We start from the raw sequence: 22,773 nt of genomic DNA, 5'->3' as shown, positions 1-22,773 counted from the left end.
ATCTAAAATCTAGAAATAATTATCTTTGCAGATTTGAAACTGTATAATCACTCCTAATTTTATATTCATTTTAAGTATAATATTGTCATGATTTTTCTTTATGAACTAATTCCCAAAAGTAGTATTTAATTAAATTAATTTGCTTATTTTGGTTTGAAGATCACACTTGGGAGTGCTCAGAGCTTTCTTCTGACTTTGAGCTCAGGGATCACTCCTAGCAGTTCTTGGGGGTAGGGGACATAGAATGTTAGAGACTGGACCCATGTCAGGTGTGCGCAAGGCAAATACCCGATCTACTATATTATCACTCAGACTCATTAAGTGGTATTTTTAGTTTTCATACTCTAATAGCCCAAACATAAAAACTTAACTATTGCATTGTGAATCTAGTCAAATGTTGAACAATCTTACTGATCCTTTAGAAACAAAAAACACCTTTTATTTGTGTTGTTTGTCGATGCCCAAATAAACTGATTTTTTCTTGATTTTTATATATTTTTTTCTTTTTTACCCCTCTGTTTCTACCTTTAGAGGGGTATAAAGTTAGGATGTTAATTTGTGCCTGTTCTTATTTCTTCTTTAATATCTTCTTTGATCTAATGGTTGTTCTATATTATATTGTTCCACTTGGAAGTTTTTGAGTTTTCCCCAGCTTTGTCTGTGATTTATTTTCAAATCTCAAGCATTAAGATCTGAGTGGATACTTGATACGATTTCAATTTTCTTAATAGAGGGACTTTATTTGTGTCTGAGCATATGGTTAATTTTAGAGTTTTGAGAGGAAAATATGCTCAGCTTTCTTCAAATTGAGAGCCCTGTATATGTGTATTACATCTATATCTTTTGTTTATTTTTTCACTTTTTTTGTTTTGTTTTGTGGTCACACATAGAGATGCTTAATGCTTAATACTTGTCTAAATTCAGGGTTAACTCCTGGCAGTGCTCGGGAACCCATACGTAAAGGTGAGGTTATTGCGTTATTACTTGTGAAGCTACATCATTTATTTAGCTCTCTGCTCTGGACTGAGAATGGAGATTTTTCCCTTTTAATGACACCATACTAGTAGGATGCAGGCTGTGGACATAGTTATGATACCTCTTCACATCCCGGGACCAGAGTAGGAGTATCAGGGGCTACCCAGTTTGTTGGTGGGTGGGTGTCTCTCCTGAGACACCCTTTCCCTCTTTATTGTCTCCCTTGGTGTTGAGGTGAGGTGAGATCATAGGGACTAATACTGCATTGGTGACTTCCTTCTCGATTGAATTGACTTCCCTTACATATGTTGGAAGGACTTTCATACTTTATCTTGAATATTTTTAAACCTTCCATAGCTTCATATAAAGGTAATTTTTATTTTTGTAAGTTGGAATGTTTCTTCTCAGTAGGAAAGGTTTTGGCACACATATGGAATGTGCTTATGGCTTAATCCTGGCCTGGCTTTATGCTCAGAGATTACTTCGAGTGAAGCATTTGTGATACTGGGGATTGAACCAGAATCAGTCACATGCAAGGCAACTACCTTAAATCCTACCTCTCTGGACCCAAAATTTCCATTTGGTTACTAGACTATTATTTCATATTTTAGAATTACCTTTTTTTCTGGGTCTCTTTTTTGCTCCATTTCCTGGACCTCAGCTAATCTTATATTAGAGATAGGACCATTTAGATTTGGAAAATAATATGACTCATTTTATGTTATATTATATAACTTAAATTACTGAATAAAGATTGTTATTTTTCCTTACTCCAGTGTTTTATGAATATTTATTTGATATCTTATTTTGGGGGTGCTCACCTGGCAGTGCCAGGTGTTACTCCTGTATTAGTACTGTGATAAGAAATTACTCCTGGAAGTTTGGGGGATCATATAGAATGCCAAGTATCAAATCTGGGTGGGCTGCATGCAAGGCAAACACTTTATCTACTGTGCTATTGCTCCAGATCCTATTTGGTATCTTCTAAAGTATACATAAAGTATACATCTAAATGAAAGTTATACAACCAAATGATTTCGAAGAAAAATTTTCATTAATAAGATTTTGTAATATCACTTAGAAAACTAAAAAAAATTGCTAGTAAACATTTGAATCTTTAGACTTGACCATTTTAAAATAGAAAAGCTAACTTTATCATTAGTTCATCTGTAAACAAATGGGCAATAAACCAGAAGGGACCCAAGAATATAGAGAAATTAAGATGGAGACATGCATAATTTATGGATGATATATTGTCATAAAAAAGAGGTCTTTCTTGATTAGAAATAGGGAATATAATTAATTGAGAAGATTGCCCTATTTCTCATGGGATATAAGAACACATTATAACTCTGGTGGAAAAGTTAAAATAAAAGTAAATGCATCCCCATACCACATCTACTCCCTTATGCCCTACCAGAAGGAATCCCTGAGCATAGATTTAGAAGTAAATTTTAGCACTGCTGGGTGTGGTTCTATATAATTCTGCCATTCATTTATCATTGATAGTTGCGTATTTCTCTCTTCTATTAATCATGACTAAATAATAGCAGTATATTGATTAAGAATCACTTTTTAAAAACACACACACATACACACAGATGGAATGTAAGTAATTTGTGTCATCTAATGACTAAATAACATAGCTCATTTTGTAAATGTCGGGTGGTTTTATTTCAATGCCTGTAAGAATGAATTTTACTAGCAATCCTCTGCCCCCAAAACATGGAAAGATAAATATAATTCTTAAACTGATCTCTGAGGAAGGAGCATATTAATAGGCATATTTAACAACTCAGCTGTGCTAACTTGGCTTTTAATGATAGATTGTGTAGCATTTTGCTATATATACTAGTATGGAACATGTGCCAGAAATTTGAAGAAAGAGCTATGATTGCAATCTATTTGAAATGTCAGGAAACTTCTAAGAATGAAGTTTACAAAAATAAAAAAAGGTAGTGAAGTGAATCTATAGTGTGAAGAATCCTTTTTAAATTTTTTTTAATTAAAGAAATTGAGAAGTGCCTTAAGTACCTGTCATTTACACTTGTAGTTTGACATTTACTTGTAAAGATTGAGAGAATCTTAAATACTTAAACAGAGCACAGTGAGTAAGAAACATGATTCTAGAGTGAATTTTTTAAAATATGGAACACTTCACGAATTTGCGTGTCATCCTTGCGCAGGGGCCATGCTAATCTACTCTGTATCGTTCCAGTTTTAGTATATGTGCTGCCGAAGTGAGCAGTCTAGAGTGCTCTAATTTTTATACATACATATAATTCTTTTACAGAAAGCAGTTTTCTATTTTATTAAAATAGAATAGATAACCATTTGTATTATAGTCCCTTATTTTTCATTGTTTTTAACAGATTCAACTGTTAAAATAAAACTGACATTTTACTTTCATCATATTTAGAAGTAATCACACAAAAATAGCTGATATATAGCTGAAATATAAGAATGAAAGACCCCTGTAATTCTCTATGATAATTTTTGGTTAATGGTTATAGTAAGAAATTAGCAATTTTTGTCCTGCATTCTCAGATGAAGAATACTTCATTAAATGAATGTCTGTATTTTTAGATTAGTAACATAACATTTAAAGATTACTAAGCAAAGCTTAATGTATGTAATTAAGTATGCAGTAATTTGATATGTGAAGACAGTTAATTTCCATAGCCACATTAAACTATACTGTAAACATTTTGAATAATGTATATAATTTAACTTACTACATATTATGCTAAGCTCTATATAATTCTGCCATTTATTTATCATTGATACTTGCATATTTCTCTCTTCTATTAATCATGACCAAATAAAAGCAGTATATTGATTAAGAATCACTTTTTAAAGGCAAAGATTATTTTTTTGCCGTAGATTTTTTTCAGAATATATTTTCCTTGGCCATCAATGTTTCATGGTTAATAGAGGTTTATTTTAGGCATGTTTGATTTGTGTTTGAGAAGAAATATTTTTAACCATTTTTTCTTTATTTGACATTATTTCACATACAATTTACAAAGTTTCTGGGCAATATTTTTTTTCAAATAATTTGCATATGTGTGGAAGTATATAGTAATACTTTTTACCTTTTATTATAAGTACATGTAAATTTACAGATGATTTTATTTATAAAGGAAAATAAAGCACACATATCTTTTAGTAATTGTTGTGAGCCATATTCTGTTTGCAAGATGCCAGCGCCTGCAAACAGATCCTTCATGGAGTTCGGGAAAAATTCCACCGGGAGAAGGTGGACACGCGGAATGGCGAATAACGGAAATATATTGTAGAAATGAATAAAACCACGCAGATTGCATGGGGACTCTCGTTAGCAGAAACGAAAGACAAATTTATTTTTTGAGCTGGTAGACTTTTAAAGGTTAGAGGCAGGGAAGAGCGGGTACAAATTCTAGACATCAAAGAGGCTGGGAAAAGAATGAAGGACTCTAGCTTAGATTAGCATATAAAAGAGCTGAAACTGAAGGTGAAAAAGGGCAGGTTGTTTTGGGTTCGCTTTGCTTTGGGTAAAACTGAAGGAAAACGCAATTACAGGGGAGTTGGAATGTGAGGTTCGTGGGGAGAAGTGAAAATTACTTAGTTTTGAGCTAAGTTTATGGAAAAACCTGAATTTAGGCGCCAAGGTAGGAAAAATTACAGGGAGCTATTAAATGGGAGATTTTTTGGCGCAATTAGCACTGTCCTTTGTTGTAGGAAGAAATAACTAAGGCCTGATTTCTAATAAAGGTTTAAAATAAAGAGAGAAATAGTTACAGCCCTTATGAAATTATGTCCAAATAATCCACGCAAAGGGTCAAGTGATTTTGATTGCTCTAAGCAGGCCTTTTTGGCAGATAATTTCTTTTTTCAGGAGAGCACTACACTTTGGTGTGTGCTTCTCCAGAGTGGGGTGTAGCAAGTAATAGCAATAATTTTATTAGTAATATGAATAAAATAAAAATATTATTGAATCAACAAAGGATTCATTCTCTGGTTGCTATTATCTCTGGCTTGCAGCCTGTATGTGTGAAATAGTAAACTATTAATTATTTAATTGTCTAATTATCAGCTTATAATGGGCTTATAACAAATTTAGTTCTAGTAATATGTGTTCAGAAACCTTCTATTCTCTTTCATATATAGTTTTCCAGGAACTATATTTCAACCCTGAAATTTGATCATGGTAATTAGATACATAGTTAATTGTTTCTGGGACAGGAAGTTCTTAATGTCAGTTTTATTCTGATGCCTTTAAGTAGACTTTAACTCAGATCCCAATAACTTGCAAAATTACTCATGTAGTTAAGCTAAGATTTCCCCTATATCTGTTTCAATATGTGACAGTTTTGGATGGTGCTGTGGTGTCCATGCAGTCCTAGGGATTGAACCCAGGCCTTTTGTAAACAAAGTACACAGTCTGTTGAGCAATCTCACCCACTGTGTAAGCTAAGATTTATTGGTCAAGTCATTTTGTGTGAAAACGAAAGGAACATATTGAAGGAATATAGAAGAGTTCAAGCCGTCAAATTTTTAGAAAATAATCATTATCTTGAAACTTGAGTACATTTTTTGATGCACTAGCTAATTTGGTACTTAATAGGAAAAACGGTAAGAATTGGATGCCAGAATAATGCACAGTAGAAGGAGTTTTTTAAAGTTATAACTAACAAAAAATGGTATTTTGTTGCATTTTTTTAGGCAATTAAGATGGAGTACTCAAGGTTGGTTAAATTGGCCCAAGAAGATACCCCACCAGAAACAGATTATCGTTTACATCACGTAGTGGTCTACTTTATCCAGAACCAGGCACCAAAGAAAATAATTGAGAAGACATTACTAGAACAATTTGGAGATAGAAATTTGAGTTTTGATGAAAGGTAATTTCAAATTGTAAAATATGAACCTGCTAAACCTGTTCTTGTATATTTTTAGGTCACAATGCAATTTATCCATGTTTATTTTTCACCTCACTCAAGTACTGAACTTGACTTCACTTCATTAAAAAAGTGTCTTTATACTTTTCTCTGGAATTTTTTATCATTACATTTGAAAGTCTGAACTGAAAATAGTTGAGATCATTTACTATATTTTAAATAATAATAGTTCAGAATTGAACTACCGTATTTTTCGGCGTATAAGACGACCCCCTAATTTTGCAGTTAAAACATAGGTTTAGGCCTATATTCGCTGTATCAGACAGAACGTTCCTGTGCTGCAACTGTATGTACCACAGTGAGCCAATCACAACAAGCAATGGTTCAAAGGTTAGACTGTAATAGACTTCCTCTCTGACACTGGCCAATCTGAGCAGGCTTTTTACAGTATAGATTTTCGGGTCCAGAACATTGTCTAATTTGCATGCATAAAAAGCCTGCTTGGATTGGCTGAGTTAGAGAGGCGGTCTGAGCAGCCTTGCAGTGATTGGTGCAGGATCTAGTTGGAAAATTCGTTTTGTGGCAATATTCAGACAATTTTCGTTTAGCAGCATATCGAAACATTTTTCGGGATATATTCGGCATATAAGGCGACCCCCGATTTTCGGTTGACTTTTTTTCAAAAGTCGTCTTATACGCCGGAAAATATGGTAGTAATATAGTAAACGACATCAGCATGATGAAATACAGGAAAATATGTTTATCACTAACTCATAATTTTAAAGCAATTTCTCAGCCTCAGAAGTGTGGAAATCAACCAAACATTGTTTTGAGGAAAACTGTCTTCTAATTTTTAGGATTTTAAGAAGTCTTTCATTTCTGCCTGCTAAATACCAGCAGCACACCCTACTTAAAATGTTGACGACTTTAAATGTCTCTAGATATATACATTTACATAAATTATTTAAAATGCTTACATTGCTCACATAAATATTTTAGGAAATATTATAAACTTAATATTAAAAATAAAACTCTAAACTAGGAATAACATTAAAATATTTTACTCAATAAAGGTATAAAGTATTTGTAGTTATTTTATGATTATACTATTTTGGTGTTTATTATTATTGTATTTTAATTTTGAATAAATACCATTTTAAATATTTCATTAAATTAAAATCTGTGTAGCAGTGTAAAATAAACAAAAATGAAAGCATCTCAGATGCTATACCATAAGTCAGCTGTGAAATGTTTTTAAGTGAAATAATTATTTTGAACTGTATCTGATTTTAAGTGCTCAATCAATAGTATTTTTGGTAGAGTATAGCTATCACTTAATCTGATGACAAACTGTTGAGGATTGTGACTAATTATTGCCCTCATTATTTGAGTGTTTTCTTCTTTTAACTTGGGGAAATAGTTAAGGAATAATTACACTGATTTTTCAATCTTTCATAATTGTCTTTGGTACTGAAAATAGTTTGTTTTGATAATCTAGCTTCTTTTGTGCTTCAGTGACTAAGTTTTTAGTTGATAACTAAATATACTTTATGGTGATTTCATTAGTAATAAATATTTTCTAATTTTAAAATAAATTGAATGCCCCTGCCTATCTGAAGCGATAAACAGTTTGGATTCCTTTTTATTGTTTATGAGTGTCTATTTGGAAGGTGTAAGATTTAGGGACTTGTTTTAAAAGCATGTAATTCTCCATCATCTTGAACATTCTTTATTAACATATTGCAATGTTAATTATAAATATGACTTGTTAGATTTAGATTAGAATAATTGATATTATGTTTATATACTTAAGTATGTAACTATATATATATATATATGTATATATATATAATCTTAGGATCCATTGTTGGGTACTTGGGAGCTGTTGTATCAAAAGATTGTAGGTGACCTTGGGTGCTATTTTCATAGCTCAATATTATGAATCAAATATAGATACAATTTTAGCTTCTATGACTTTTGATTAGGAACATGTTTCTTTTAATTAAAGGTGTCACAACATAATGAAAGTTGCTCAAGCCAAACTTGAAATGATCAAACCTGAAGAAGTAAACTTGGAGGAATATGAGGTAGGCACTATGGCTTTGGAAAAGTTGACCTGTAGATTGGTGAAGTCTCTATTTCGTCCTTCCTTTCATTTTTAGTACAGCTAAAGATAAGAGAAAATGAAGCCCAAAGAGGTGAAATAACTCCCAAACTACTCAAAGCTAGAAGGTTATGCCTTGGCTTACAGACAGTACATTTTAAATTATCTTAGATGCTCTATGATCTATGTAGTTGTTGTTTTTTCTTTGCCACAGATAATTGGAGGATTAGAAATTCCTTCTAATAGTTAATGTGTTAGGTATTTGCCATTATTAAATAATGTTTCTTATGTGGGACAGCATACACTCAAGCTCTTCTATCATGCACACATTTATATTTGTACATAGATTCTTTATATGTTAACTTTTGCTATTAAATTAATTAATTTGTCATTTTAAACAATGAATGGCTTCAACTTGTTAATTTTAACTTTGGAGGCTGGGGATGTAGCTCAGCGATAGAAATCATACTCGCATACATGATGCTCTGATTTCAGTTCCAAGTAACTTACATATGTGTGCACACACATGAACAATTCAACTTCATATACTTACTGCCTCTTCTATTTTTATACAGACTTCTTTTTGAATTTGTTTTCATCAATATCTTATAGTATGTTTGGTCTCATTTACCAAATTACTTTGCTTTGTATAATGTAGTTTACTATATTATCAATAGATAAAACACTTCAAAAATAAAAATCCTGGGAAGCTGGAAGTATGAATTAGCACTTTTATTCATTAAAGTGTCTCAAAAATCCGACAACATTATGGGGCCAGCTTGATAGTGCAGTGGTCGGGCGTTTGCCTTTCACATGGCTGATCAGGTCTGATCTAGTTTCGATCCCCAATGTTCCATAAGGTCCCCCAAGCCAGGAGTGATTTCTGAGCACAGAGCTAGAAGTAAGCCCCAATTGTCACCAGATGTGGCCCAAAAACAAAAATTATATGTAGCAAATATAAAGCATTATGGATAGTGAAAACTATTTTTGATCATGAAAAGAGATGTCAGGATAGTATTTTATCATGACTTCTATTCAGAATTGTACTGTATGTCCAAGTGGTATATTAAAACAGAAAAATGTACAAAGAAAATATTAGAAAAAAGTTATTATTTGCAAACTTTATACTTAAATATATAAGGTTTACAGTTAAATGTGAGTTTTTAACATGCAAACACATGTTAGATATTAATTTAATCTATATACAAATAACAAATAAACATAACTATCATTTGGGAAATTGGGGGATCCACTTCCAGCCATCTTTGGCCAACCAGGCCATATAGTAGTGACAGTGTCATACCCACAGGCACTAATGGTCCCCACTACTGCATCTGTTTATTCTTGGAACAGCTGTATGGATTGGATGTACCCTAATCCTTGTAATATCTCTCTAGCCCAATGATTTATTTTAAATGAAACTATTTTCAGTAACATTCAAAACTGAGAAGTTCCTAGAATTAAATCTTACAGGAACTGTGCATGGTTTTAGAAAACTAGTTAAATGGATAAATATATTTTATCTAGAAATTTTGGAATCGTTCTCCCAGAATCACTTAGGCAGTCTATCGCAAGCTTCTAGTAAGATCTTTTTTTTTTTTTTTTTCTGTTTTTGGTTTTTGGCTTCTGGCTCATACCCATTGATGCTCAGGGGTTACTCCTGGCTAAACGCTCAGAAATCGCTCCTGGCTTGGGGGACCATATGGGCCGCAGGGCATCAAACCCAGGTCCGTCCTGGGTCATGGGAGTGCAAGGCAAACACCATACCACTGTGTTATTGCTCTGACACCGCTAATACATTTTTTATGGAGTTTCATAAAATTAATCTAAAATTTCATGGAAATGCAAAGATCTAAATCTATGCCAGTTACACATACTTGAAGAAGAAAATGTAGGAAATAATGCTACTTGAAATCAAAACATGGTTATCTTAACTATTGAATTTATGAAAAGGTCAGAATATGAAAAAATAGCAAGTTTAATAAAGCAATACACAAATGGGTTCATAGCATTTATCAGAGCTGGCCAACATATCTCTATTTCTGTTCCCAAGGTTTAAATTACTTGAACATACATTTTACTTGGGGTGGAGAAGGGTTTGATTATGTGATTTGATGCTGCAGTCTCTTTCCCAAGGCTTTTTCTTCAGGTTGAATTCAGCACATTTTTATTCTGAGAACTTGATAAACCTTTAATGTAGAGTGCTATTTTATCCTATAGATTACATGACATGTTCTAGTAGTCTCTATATTTCAGCCAGGGTTTTGCAGCTAAAATCCTGATAACCGTGTCTTTATAAATGATATGTCAATGGAACATCAGCCTTTCATTTTTGCATTTTGTATGGGTCTGTTCACAGTTCAAAGGGGTAGTTTTCTTCATGGCCTAAAATTCCTAAAACACTTGCTGTCTAACCTTTTGCATTAAATGATTACCTGCTTGTGGGGCTGGAGATATATTTCAATGGGTTGTACCCTTGCTTTACATGCAGCCAACTTTATGTTCAATTCCTGGCACTACCTCTGTTCCCCAAAATTTTGCCAGCAGTGATTTGTGAGCACAGAGCCAGAAATTCTCATACCATCTTGTATTCCCCCCAAAGTATCTTTTACATGCACACATCTTTTCTAGAAATTCCAGAGACAGCACAATGATAATTTGTCTTTTCTTAAATAAACTTATATTAATGAGGAGGAAATTATTTTTTTCTATAGTCATAAGGTATCAGTTCTGGAGGAAAGGGCAACAAAATTTGAGATGCATCTATTTTATCATAGATTAATAGATACATTTAAATTTAATGCAAGCTTATCAGATTAAAATTTAAAATTATAATTTTTTTATTTTTTTAAAATTCTGCATTAAATAATACTCAGCTGTGCTTTATAAGAGTAGCATCTTTACTTACCTCATACAATCAGAATTATATAAATATATGTATACATATAAGTTCAATAATGTACATTTATAATGAAGGACATTTGCATTATTATCCTTTCTTTGCATGTGTATGTATAGTATCATCTTATGATATCTTTTTTTAATTCCTTATTACATCATAATTTATTAATCTGTCAGAAGTTAAGAAGTTGATTAGGTCTACCTAATCTTAATGTTGAACTCTGTTGAACTCTTTCTTTATGAGTCATGTATTTTCAGGATGGTGTGTTATATTCAAATTTTTATTTTTACCTACAGGGGTGGCATCAGGATTATAAAAAATTCAGAGACACAACTATGTATCTAATAATCGGGCTGGAAAATTTTCAAAGAGAAAGGTAAAACAAAAAGGACACATGTAAATAATTTACAATTGATTTGTTTGAATATCACTTCATTTATGTTTTATATTTGTTACATTTTTATTAAACTATTTTAGAACAAACTTAGAGTTTACAGAGTGATTTTAAAGTTAAACTGAGTTCCATGTACCCAAAATACAAAATATTTTCTATTTAAAATTAAAGCTATAGTTGACCTTAAAGTCTTTGTTTTTTATCAAATCTTAAACACACTACACATGAAGCTTAAGATAGAGTAGAATTAAATTAAAACCTAACAGTGGTCCTCAAACTATGGCCCACGGGCCATATATTGTATTTGTATCTGTTTTGTTTCTTCATTGCAAAATAAGATATATGCAGTGTGCATAAGAATTCCTTCATAGTTTTGTTTTTACTATAGTCAGACCCTCCAATGGTCTGAGGGACAGTGAACTGGCCCCCTGTTTAAAAAGTTTGAGGACCCCTAACCTAATAGTTTATTGGGGATCAGAGGAGCTCTAGATTACTAAGAGTTGTACTGTAGAACTGTAGAATTCTTTGTATTTAATGTCATATCTATCTTAATTTGATTCTGACTTCAAATTAGAAATGTTTATAGTGTCTTTGAACCTATTAAAGCACAACTGTAGAAAATCAATTGTTGGCAGCAAATAAAATTTTATAACAAGCAAAATCTATTTTATTTACAGTATAGATGGTTTTAAAGTAATTACTACTTATTAATTTATACTTTGATTATTTAAATTGTTATAAAGAAAACTTGATAGATATTATTTATCATTACTTATCCTGACTACCTTGCATTCTCACATGTTTCTTTTGTTGGAAGCATGGTGTGTGTTGTAGGGCTTGAGTCTCATACCATCGTACCTAGAGCTTACTCTTAGCTCTATGGGCTCTATACTCTGAAGGGAACTTTGGTGGGTCATGTGCAGTGCCAGCAAACAGACCTGATTTGATGGCCTATAAATAAATTCACCCACCCCACTATACTATCTTTGACCCTCTACATATTTCTTAATGGCTATTCTTAATAAGTTATGCCCTTTGTGTACAGCATCATAGCACAGCAAAGTGCGAGGGATAGTACTTTTCTTTATCCTGTTTCTAGTACAGTGATGTGAGGTTTTTGGCTGCTAGATATGTGTGACCATTTAAATTGAAATGAGGAAAAATAAAACCATTTCTCAATCTTACCAGCCACATTAGCTTACATTTCTTTTTCTTTTTTGTTTTATTCAGGAGTGTGAGTATTCCTTGAGGTGCTAAATGGCTCTGAACTCAGTGATCACTCCTGGCAGGCTCAAGGGAGTGTATGGGATGCCAAGGTGTATCCCAAGATGGCCACAAGGCAAATACCTTACCTTCTGTACTAGTGCTGTACTAGGTGTTCCTGCACCTCAAATGCATTTTTATAATGAAAGCATTAACTCTTGAAAGCCATGAGTAATGTATTTATTGAGTCAACAAAGATATTTTTTTATTCATTCAATCCTTTGAATAGTGAAGTGAAATTGTATTGTGAGGAATGATAATTTTAAAGTGATAAATTAGTATAAATGAATATTAGAATATAATAATTGGATTCTTGAAACTTATTTAAGAAATACTTAAAAGTTTTTAAAGGGTAATAAATTGTGGTTCAGCTGGTGCACCTTAAGGAAAAGCTGGAATAAAGTCATAGTTTAGAGCTATTTTTACATAAGTGACATAGTTCTAGATGAAAGATATGAATGTCATTTAAGGGATACCTTTTTAGCAGGAAACTTAATAGTTATTCACACATAGGTAAATGTGCCAGCAATCTTTCAAATGGCTGGAGCAATAGTTAATATTTTATTACTGCCCTTTTCTATAAATAAAACAAAATATCTTTTTACTGAGATCATGTCCCTATTATTCCAAATAAACCTCAATAGTCATAATTTTTTCAAATATTTCTGAAACTCATTTTCAAAAAAAATGTGTCTCTGATATAATTCATTATGTGATATCTCTAACATGTAAATTAAGTTTCAAATAATTTTACAGTCAATATTTGGTGAACATTTAGTGAATTCTTCAGTTAGGATAGTGCTTCTCAATTATTTTATGTCATGTTCCCCTAGGAAGAAGAAAACATTTTTCATGCACCCCGCACAACTGTAAATAGTATCTTTAGTAAAAAAAAAACTTTAACCTGCAAAAAAAATATATAAAATAATTTGAGCTGATTTTTTCATCAGAGGTGATGTCTGGAGTAATGGCTACAATGAGCACGTTTTGCATTGCATAGCTTTTTGAAGTGGGGTTTGAAGCAGGGCACAGTAACTCTCAGCTCCAGAGACATACAGAGACATAAACAGGGGGCTTAGCTTGTTATGACAGTGTTTGCTAAGGTCAAACGCGCCCCCTTTATGAAACCTTGCACCTCCCTGAGGGGCGCATCCCACTATTTGAGAAGCACTGAGTTAGGATGACTTTTCTATATTTTTTATCTTTAGCTTTTTTCATTTATTTTTTTAACTTTGAAGTCAGCTGTCTTCTCATTTTAATTATGATTAAAATAAAACAAATGACCTATAGCATCAGAAGATTTTTACTTGTAATATTTGAAATATATTTAGATTATTTATATTTTAGTTGACATCTTTATAGCCATGGAATGCTAATGCTATTTTTCTTTTTTCTTTTGAAGTTATATAGATTCCTTGGTGTTCCTTATTTGTGCTTATCAAAGTAACAAAGAACTCTTATCCAAAGGCCTATACAGAGGACATGATGAAGAATTGATATCACATTATAGAAGAGAATGTTTATTAGTAAGTTGTTTGTACATAATACCTGTTGACTTTATTATTTGGTTTTACTTTGAATACATTTTCTATACTCATGAATTTTGATAAATTTTGTATAAGAATCATGATGATGTCTGTAATCTAGCTCACTCCTATGAGATGGAAAAACATATCATTTGTAATCCCTGCATTACCTCTTAATTCATTATCTCTATGAAGTTTTGCAGGTGATAAACCAGAAATTAGCTTAAAATGGAATAAACATGATTGTGATTTCTTTTTTATGCATTCATTCGCTCTTGGGGAGGCGTTGCATTAAAGCATGAATAATTATGCCAGAAAAAAGTTGAATTCCTTGATTATTTTTTTGGATAGTAATAAATTTTGTGCTATATAAGAAAATTCATGAACTCACTAACCTATTTTTCTAATATTTTCTTTAATATAGTGAAATCAAATGTTGAAAAAACATTTAATTCTAGCTTTATACAAGTTTACACTAGATTTCTGCAATATTTTGTTGCTATTTCTTGACTCAGAAAATATTTATGTGTACTGTAGCAAATTTCATACTGTATACCTTTTTAAAAGCGATTTTACTCAACTATTTATATCACTTTCTCATATTTTGAACTTATAAGTTAAGATTTTTCCCATAATAAATATAATAGTGCATAGATAACAATTTATGAGGTGTCTTATTTTGAAATCTATAATTATTGCATAGCTTTAGTGTACTTTTGAAAACTTCAAGGAAGTGAACTAGTAAAATGTCTTGAGTAGAACTATGGTGATCCAACAATTTTTGCCTCAGCTAATGTCCATTTTAATGTGTAATTAAAAAAAACAAACATTTTATAATTAGAAAATTATTGAAGTGATTCTTAGTTTTGTGGGTGTCAGAGGGTTTGAAATTTTTGTTAAGATGTAGTTCATGAATATATTTCAGTTCAAAACATTAAATTTGTATGTAATTATGTAAAATTATAAAGTATTCTTTGATTATATGATTCAGCTTATTTATCTTTGTATTATTGAAGCTCTGATACAGGGAAATAATTTAGTAAAATAAATTTTAATTTTAATAGATTGTATTTAAATTTTAAATAGTAAAGATTGCATTTTACCATTATAAAGTAGTCACACTAGGCTTTTTTATGAATTTTAAATATAATAGATTATGTTTAAATTGAAAAAATCGTTTCCTTTATCATTTTAAAGTAGTCACACATGTTTTTCATGAGGTGATTTTAATGGAACTATAAACTTTGTGTTCCTTTTAGGTATGTTATATTGAGCATTAACTCATTCTGAGGGATAAAAGATATGACACATTATCTGTCCTCAGAGAATGTAATGTGAGAAATGTACTTCAAAAATTTTAATGCTTGGGAAGTGTCCTTATAAGAGATTCACAAAATGTTATGCTGGTAATTTTTTAGGAGGAAAGAGAGTCTTGAAGATAAGATGGACACTAATCTGTAGCAAGGGATAACATCCTAGCCTAAACCTGCCATATAAAGAGATGTGAAAAGTAACCTGACAGAAAATAAAGATAAACTATTGCCTCTAGGTTTTGCAGCAAGTTTGACAGGTGTGATAAAACTCATGATACTTACAATGTCAGATATTTGAAGAATCTTAAGACTTTATCGAATTCATTTGCAGCATTGTAAGGTTTGACTAGGTTTGTGTGAGTAGGTTGGCATTTAGAAAATAAGTCTGATAGTATGGACTAGAGAATGAACTGGAAAGAGGTAGAGGATTTAAAGTTCAGAATTCTAGATGGGAAGTAGATGGAATTCTAGATGGGAAGAAGAGTCCAGCATTGAATGTGGCTTCAGGGAAGGAACTGCATATGCTGCACCAGGAAATACTAGGAATTATCCCTGAACACAAAGAAAGGAGTAAATCCTAAGCACTGTTGCAGGTGCCCCCCACCCAAATGAAAAGCTGTAGATGGTATTAATAAGAATAAGACAGGGCGCGAACAATTGTGGGTTGTGATGGGTATAAATAAAAAATGATGATGATGATGATGAAGGAAACAAAAATTTGCAACTATTAGGTTGTGTTTTAAGAAGGGTATAATAGAGTTATAAATTCTACCTTTCTATTTATGTGTTTGGCTTTAGGATTCTTAAATATATGAATAGAAAAAGTTTTGGATAGGTGGGAATTAAGAGATTTGTATTAAGGGAGTTATTTAACATTAAATTTAAGAATAATGATGACTTACATGTCTTTTAAAAAACACATTATAAAAACTATAATAGAAACTTTAAGGTTTATTTCATCCTTTTAGATGCTACACTAGCCGAATCCCATTTAGGGTATTAGTAGATAATTTGTAGGGCACATGCCAGGCCTTGAATTCTATCCCTGGCCTTGCATGCCTGCCAGCAAGCCCCATGTGTAGCTCTAGTGGTTTCCAATCTTAGATTGGGAGGAAAACAAAAAAGCCAATTTTTTTTATATAAAGAAACTTAAGGTAAGAGATCACTCCTTTACTAATGATAAGTGGCTAAGGCATACTTTAGTAATAAGGACTCTCCAAGGCCAAGGTAAATTTTACAGGAATAATATAATGGAATTCTAGGAATGAAATAAATGTTGTTTCTAAAATTCAGTTTAGGGAGTCAGAAAGATAGTACAGTGGATATAAGGCACTTATCTTGAACACAGCTGATCCACGTTTAATCCCCAGTTCCCCAAATGATGCTCTGAGCCCTCCAGAATGATCCTTGAATTTGGAGTGAAGGGTAAGTCCTGAGCACAGTCGAGTGTGACAACAGTAGTTTCCCCATTTTGTTTCCATTTTATTTCTGTCACTGTCAATTATATAAACACTTTTTAAAGATTCTGTTGTGCTAGAATAGATTGTGATTGTTTTTCTTAATTGCCATTTATCCCAGTACTACTCATGAACATGCCTATTGTGCTGGCTCCAGGAAAGACACAGGTATTTTTATTTACTAATGAAAGGAAATAAAACCTTTTCTCTCTTTCGTTGCATTCAGAAATTAAATGATCGAGCTGCAGAATTATTTGAATCTGGAGAGGATCAAGAAGTTAACAATGGCCTGATGATCATGAATGAGTTTATTGTACCATTTTTGCCCTTATTACTGATGGATGAAATGGAAGAGAAAGATATACTTGCTGTAGAAGATATGAGAAATCGATGGTGTTCTTACTTAGGGCAAGAAATGGAAGGTAATTGTGATCACTGCTTTTTTGATCACTTTCAAAATTACTAGCTTCTGAAGCAATAGAATCAACAGTTATTCCCACTTAAAATTTTTATGCTATTTTTACATCTCTATCATTATTTTTTGCCCATTTTTTGGGTGGGAGACACCCAGTAACGCTCAGGGGTTACTCCTGGTTATGCACTCAGAAATCGCTCCATGCTTTGGGGACCATCTGGGATGCCGGGGGTCGAACTGAGGTCTGTCCTGGGTCAGCTGCGTGCAAGGCAAGCACCCTACTGCTGTGCTACCACTCCAGCCCCACTTTTTGGCTGTGTATTTAAGCTTATACACATAGTTTAAATAAGAAGTAAAATATGAATTGCCATTGTCCCCCTGTATTCTGTGTATTTGTGCGACCTGAAATGAACTTTCTTTTTTTATTTGGGGGTTTTCTTTTTTTTTTTTTTATTTGGAGGGTTGGGTCACACCCAGTGCGCTCAGGAGTTACTCCTGACTGCGCTCAGAAGTCGCTCCTGGTAGGCTCAGGGGACCATATGGGATACTGGGATTCAAACGAGGCTCCATCCTGTATTGGCCACATGGAAGGGCAAACCTTACCCTGTCTCGCTCTGGCCCCTTGAAATGAACTTTCAATTGACCACTCCAGTTTGTAGTGGATCGCGTTGAGGACGCACATCTAATAATTTTTCTCCCTTTATGCTTATGTGCAAATGTGCTTATGTCTGTCTATTCACTTGTATTTGCAGCTCATCTCCAAGAAAAGTTGACAGACTTTCTACCAAAACTGCTTGACTGTTCTACGGAGATTAAAGGCTTCCACGAGCCACCCAAGTTACCTTCCTATTCCACACATGAACTCTGCGAGCGATTTGCTCGAATCATGTTGTCCCTCAGTCGAACTCCTGCTGATGGAAGATAAACCGCACACACTTTACCTAAACACACTGTATAAACCTTTTTTTAGTTCTTAACCCTTGCCTTTCTGTCACAGGGTTTGCTTGTTGCTGCTATAGTTTTTAACTTTTTTTTATTTTAATAACTGCAAAAGACAAAAATGACTATACAGACTTTAGCCAGACTACAAACAATAAAGCTGAGAATCGCATGGCGCTCAGACTTTGTTTTAAACCACAACAGATGTATAATTAAGGATATGATTGATTTTATTATGGCAAAATTATTCTTTTGCCATCTTTCTGTTACAGTATTACTTTGCCTTTTTTCTTTATCTATAGCTTTCCATTCAGTCTGGAATCTTCCATGACAACAGCCATTTAAGTGTTCAGCACTGTGTATGATATATAATATTTGGTAGCTTGTAAATGAAATTAAAGAATAAAGTTTTATTTATGGCTACTTATGTGTTTGTAAGCAGGTATATTGTATATTAGTATATTATTTTCAGTACATATGAAAATACTTGTCTGGATTGTTAAGAATTATGAATAGATTAATGCTATCTTTTAATTTTGCTATAATGTGAGAATATTAGAAATTTGCTACATACTTGACAAATATATTTTTTTCACTAAGTGGTCAACTTTAGTATGTCACCTAATCCTGTTGTGAGTTAAAATTGGATTTTCATTGAGGAAAATGGCTTATAAGCCAAATCACACTGAATCTTTTGATCTTTCCTTAGATTGACCTTTTATTTTTTTATGTATTTACAAATACTATAGCAAATATAGCAAAGTGATTACTTTAAGAGATACCAGAAAAAAGTACTTGAAAAAGGGCTATTTAAGAGATATGTGTATATATATAAACATGCATACACACACATGCACATATTGTTCATATGGAGGATGGTGTTTTGCATTATATATTCATTCTATTTTTGTAAATTGTATACTACTTTCATTGAAAATGTTCTCTACTAATCAATGCTGTGAAATGAAGTTGATATTGTTGAACTAGGAATTACAGTATCTTACCTGCTTTTATTTACCTCCTTTTCAAAAAGGAAAAGCTGTAGAATATATTTTAGATGGAACTGCTGTTTAAAGATTAATGAAGTAATATTGTGAATGACAAACAAAATCAATGCTTTAAAGGTAATCATGTTACCAACAACCTATTTTTTTGAATTTATAAATTTCTTTATAAACAGTACTTTGTTAGCTTAGTAAAATATATCATTTTATCATGTGTGTTTGTTATACTGCCGCCAAAACTAGTTTCCTTTTCTAAGTGCCTCTTGGAAAGATCTCGGTTAAAGAAAGAAGAAACTACTTAGGCTACCATGTGATACTCCTTAAAATTTTATCTTTGTATTGTAAGTTTTTATTAAGGGATTGGTTTTACATATATATATATATAAAGTAAGGCTTTGCATTATAGCTGCCAAGAGTGTCTTGGCTTAAACCTTATATTCCCTACTTAGCAAAAGTAGTATTCTGTTTTGGTTTTCAGTTACTATCATAAAACTTAAGAATCTTTTATATATATATATATATATATATATATATATATATATATATATATATATATATATATATCATAAAGCTTTGATAAATCATTTTCAGTATTTTGTAACATTCTGTCTAAGGTAAAATACTGTTTTCATTTGGTCACTGAAACACAAATTCTCAATCACTATATGGAAATTACTTCTTTCAAAAGTCATATCCAAGGAATTATAAGTTACTCTTGTGCTGCTGAAGGAAGGTAAGAATGATTATTTTGTGTTTTAAAAGTCAGTTTAATCATTTCAAGTAGTGAATGTGAAGTACTTAAAGTTCCTTTTGTTTAAGATATAGGGAAACAACCCAGTAAGTTAAAATGTAATTTAAAAAACTTAATAATCACTAATTTGAACTGGGAATTTTAAAAGGTAAAACCTCACAGAAATGTCCATGACAGATTTTACTTCGGTTTAAGTAGATCTTAATTTATATTAGACCCCTTCCCACACTTCCCAAAATTATATTTTAAAATGATTCAATGGGGTCTGCAAAATAGCACTTCAGGCAAGGCACTTGCCTTGCAGACAGCTATCCCTGCCTAGTTCAATCTGAATCATCCTGTGTGGTCTACCAAGTGTTACGAGAGTGATTTCTCAGTGTAAAACCATGAGTAATCCTAAGCAACATTAGGTGTGGCCCCAAAACAAAACTAACAAAAGATTCAGAGTAGAATTGAAATGAACCTCTATAAATACAGGTTTTGGAGAGAATTTTGTCATGAATGAATGTATAAGACCCCCCACACACACTCACACCAGATACCTTTAAGATTCTCCTAAATATATTAATAGCTGTATAAATTTTGGGGGTTTTATTTGGTATTTTATTGTTATTATTTGTTTGGGGCCACATCCAGCTAAGCTCAGGCTTTGTCCTGGCTCTGCACTCTCTTGCAAACTCAGAGGTCTGTATAGGGTATAGGGGGATTGAACCTAGGACTGAAATATGCATGACAAATACATTTCACACTGTACTATTGCTCCAGTCCATACAAGTTTTTTAAAATGTTGGGCAGGTTTTGGGCCCCTTCTCCTATGCTCAAGAGCTCGCTCTAGTAGTGCTCAGGGAACATTTGTAGTGTGAGGATTGAACTAGGAACAGACACGTGTAAGACAAGTGCCTTTATTTTTCTACTATCCTTCTAGCCTCACATCAGATACTTAAAAAAAAAATCCTCAAAATATTGTCTTTAAACTTGCATTTCCCATAACATCTTGGAAATGAAAATTCTTGAAACCTACATCACAGCTTCAGAAACAGAAGCTCTTCAAGTGTGCTTTGGTATCGCTAGTCCTGATGAGTCTGTAGTCTATTTAATTATGAGGACTATTACACTCAATAAAACTGCTAGCATAGTGGGTAGGGTGTTTACCTTGCACATGACCAGCCCAGGTTCGATCTCTGGAATCCCATGTGGTCCCCTGTATCTTCCAGGAATAATTTCTGAGCACAGAGCCAGAAGTAACCCTTCAGCACCACTGGCTGTGGACCTCCCAAAACAAAAAATAAACTTAGCATTTTATACACCTTAAATTGACACTTAAATTTACAGTTATATATGATTACTGTATTTTCCGGCATATAAGATGACTTTTGAAATAAAAAAGGTCAACCAAAAATTAGGGGTCGTCTTATACGCCGAGTATATGCCAAAAAATGTTTCAATATGCCACTAAATGAAACCAAAATAATTCACCACAGAGTTTCCAAATCTCTTTCTTGGGGGCTCCCAAACAGTACTCAGGAGATCTGGGGGCCACTTCTGGCAAAACCCAGCTAACCATTTTGCTGGTTCAGTGCTAGATTCCGAGGATGGGGTGTTGTTTGGTTTATGTAGGGGGGAGATTAACTGACGCCACCAGGGAATTGCCGGAAAAGGTGCCTATGATAAGGGACCAATCACTGCAAGGCTGCTCGGACCGCCTCTCTAACTCAGCCAATCCAAGCAGGCATTTATGCATGCAAATTAGACAATGTTCTGGACCCGAATCTACACTGTAAAAAGCCTGCTCAGATTGGCCAGAGTCAGAGAGGAAGTCTATTACAGTATAACCTTTGAACCTTTGCTTGTTGTGATTGGCTCACTGTGGTACATACAGTTGCGGCACAGGAACGTTCTGTCTCATACAGCGAATATAGGCCTAAACCTATGTTTTAACTGCAAAATTAGGGAGTCATCTTATACGCCGGAAAATACGGTACATATCTGAACAATGTTTTCATTTTTCACTTATTTGCAATTTCAAAGAAGTGACTAAAATATTTCGTTTTAAAAATTAATCAAAAATAAGCACTTTTGGGGCTGGAGAGATAGCATGGAGGTAAGGCGTTTGCCTTTCATGCAAGAGGTCATCGGTTCGAATCCCAGCGTCCCATATGGTCCCCCGTGCCTGCCAGGAGCAATTTCTGAGCATGGAGCCAGGAGTAACCCCTGAGCACTGCCGGGTGTGACCCAAAAACCACAAAAAAAAAAAAAAAAAAAAAAGCACTTTTTACTCCCATATATGTTACTCTAGAAGCATGATGTTTAAAGCTTCATGATTCGTATTTGATTACTTGTTTTGATATTGTTTGTTGTCATATTTCCTGATACTTCATAAACAACTTTTTTGCTAGGCAAGGGGAATGAATTTGTGTGATCCTTTTGAAATTTTAATTTATGACATTAAGCAGGATAATTATACCAATTTTCTTGCTCATGATAACTTCACACAAAATAATGTGTTTTAGATTGCAATATAAAATAATCTCACTCTTATGGAGACTAGAAAGGCAAAATAAGTCATTGGCAGGTAGGGTTCTCTTGAGCCATGCTAATTGGCTTGTAGATCACAACCTTCTCATGACCTCTCAATATATGTGTATTTCTCCATACATGTGTTACTTTGCTATTTATTTTTTTGGAAGGACACTGATTATACTTGTTCAATACCCATTTCTGAAACTTCAATGTATTATAATTGCTTTGTAAAGAATTTTATCCAGGCATATTGATAATAAAAAAGACAAGGAGAGAATTAGCACAGTTCTTATGGGATCTGGGATGCCCTAATTTATATATCTCCTGTAA

At 33.0% G+C, this 22,773-nt stretch overlaps 1 protein-coding gene, 1 long non-coding RNA gene and 1 other non-coding gene across 4 annotated transcripts in view; 1 reads left to right on the top strand and 2 right to left on the bottom strand.

Annotated features, from left to right (window-relative positions):
- USP25 (ubiquitin specific peptidase 25) overlaps positions 1 to 18,591 on the top strand; it is a 162,657-nt gene extending 144,066 nt beyond the window's left edge. For both annotated transcript variants that reach the window (XM_049785496.1, XM_049785495.1), the window contains 6 exons: positions 5,680 to 5,858; positions 7,864 to 7,942; positions 11,158 to 11,237; positions 13,921 to 14,044; positions 17,041 to 17,236; positions 17,982 to 18,591. In XM_049785496.1, coding sequence (XP_049641453.1) covers positions 5,680 to 5,858; positions 7,864 to 7,942; positions 11,158 to 11,237; positions 13,921 to 14,044; positions 17,041 to 17,236; positions 17,982 to 18,154 — 831 coding nt within the window. In that variant the 3' untranslated portion in view covers positions 18,155 to 18,591. The remainder of the gene's footprint in view (positions 1 to 5,679; positions 5,859 to 7,863; positions 7,943 to 11,157; positions 11,238 to 13,920; positions 14,045 to 17,040; positions 17,237 to 17,981) is intronic.
- The window catches only part of LOC126025727 (uncharacterized), a 722,173-nt gene that overhangs the window by 133,535 nt on the left and 565,865 nt on the right, over positions 1 to 22,773 (bottom strand). The window lies entirely within an intron of this gene.
- Positions 3,117 to 3,223, bottom strand: LOC126026698 (U6 spliceosomal RNA). The gene has a single exon (XR_007501921.1). It is a non-coding gene; the product is annotated as a U6 spliceosomal RNA (small nuclear RNA).

Source organism: Suncus etruscus, chromosome 13 (genome assembly GCF_024139225.1).
Source record: "Suncus etruscus isolate mSunEtr1 chromosome 13, mSunEtr1.pri.cur, whole genome shotgun sequence".
NCBI lineage: Eukaryota > Metazoa > Chordata > Mammalia > Eulipotyphla > Soricidae > Suncus > Suncus etruscus.
Note: the sequence above shows the minus strand (reverse complement) of the source record. Positions and strands in the feature narration are given on the sequence as shown.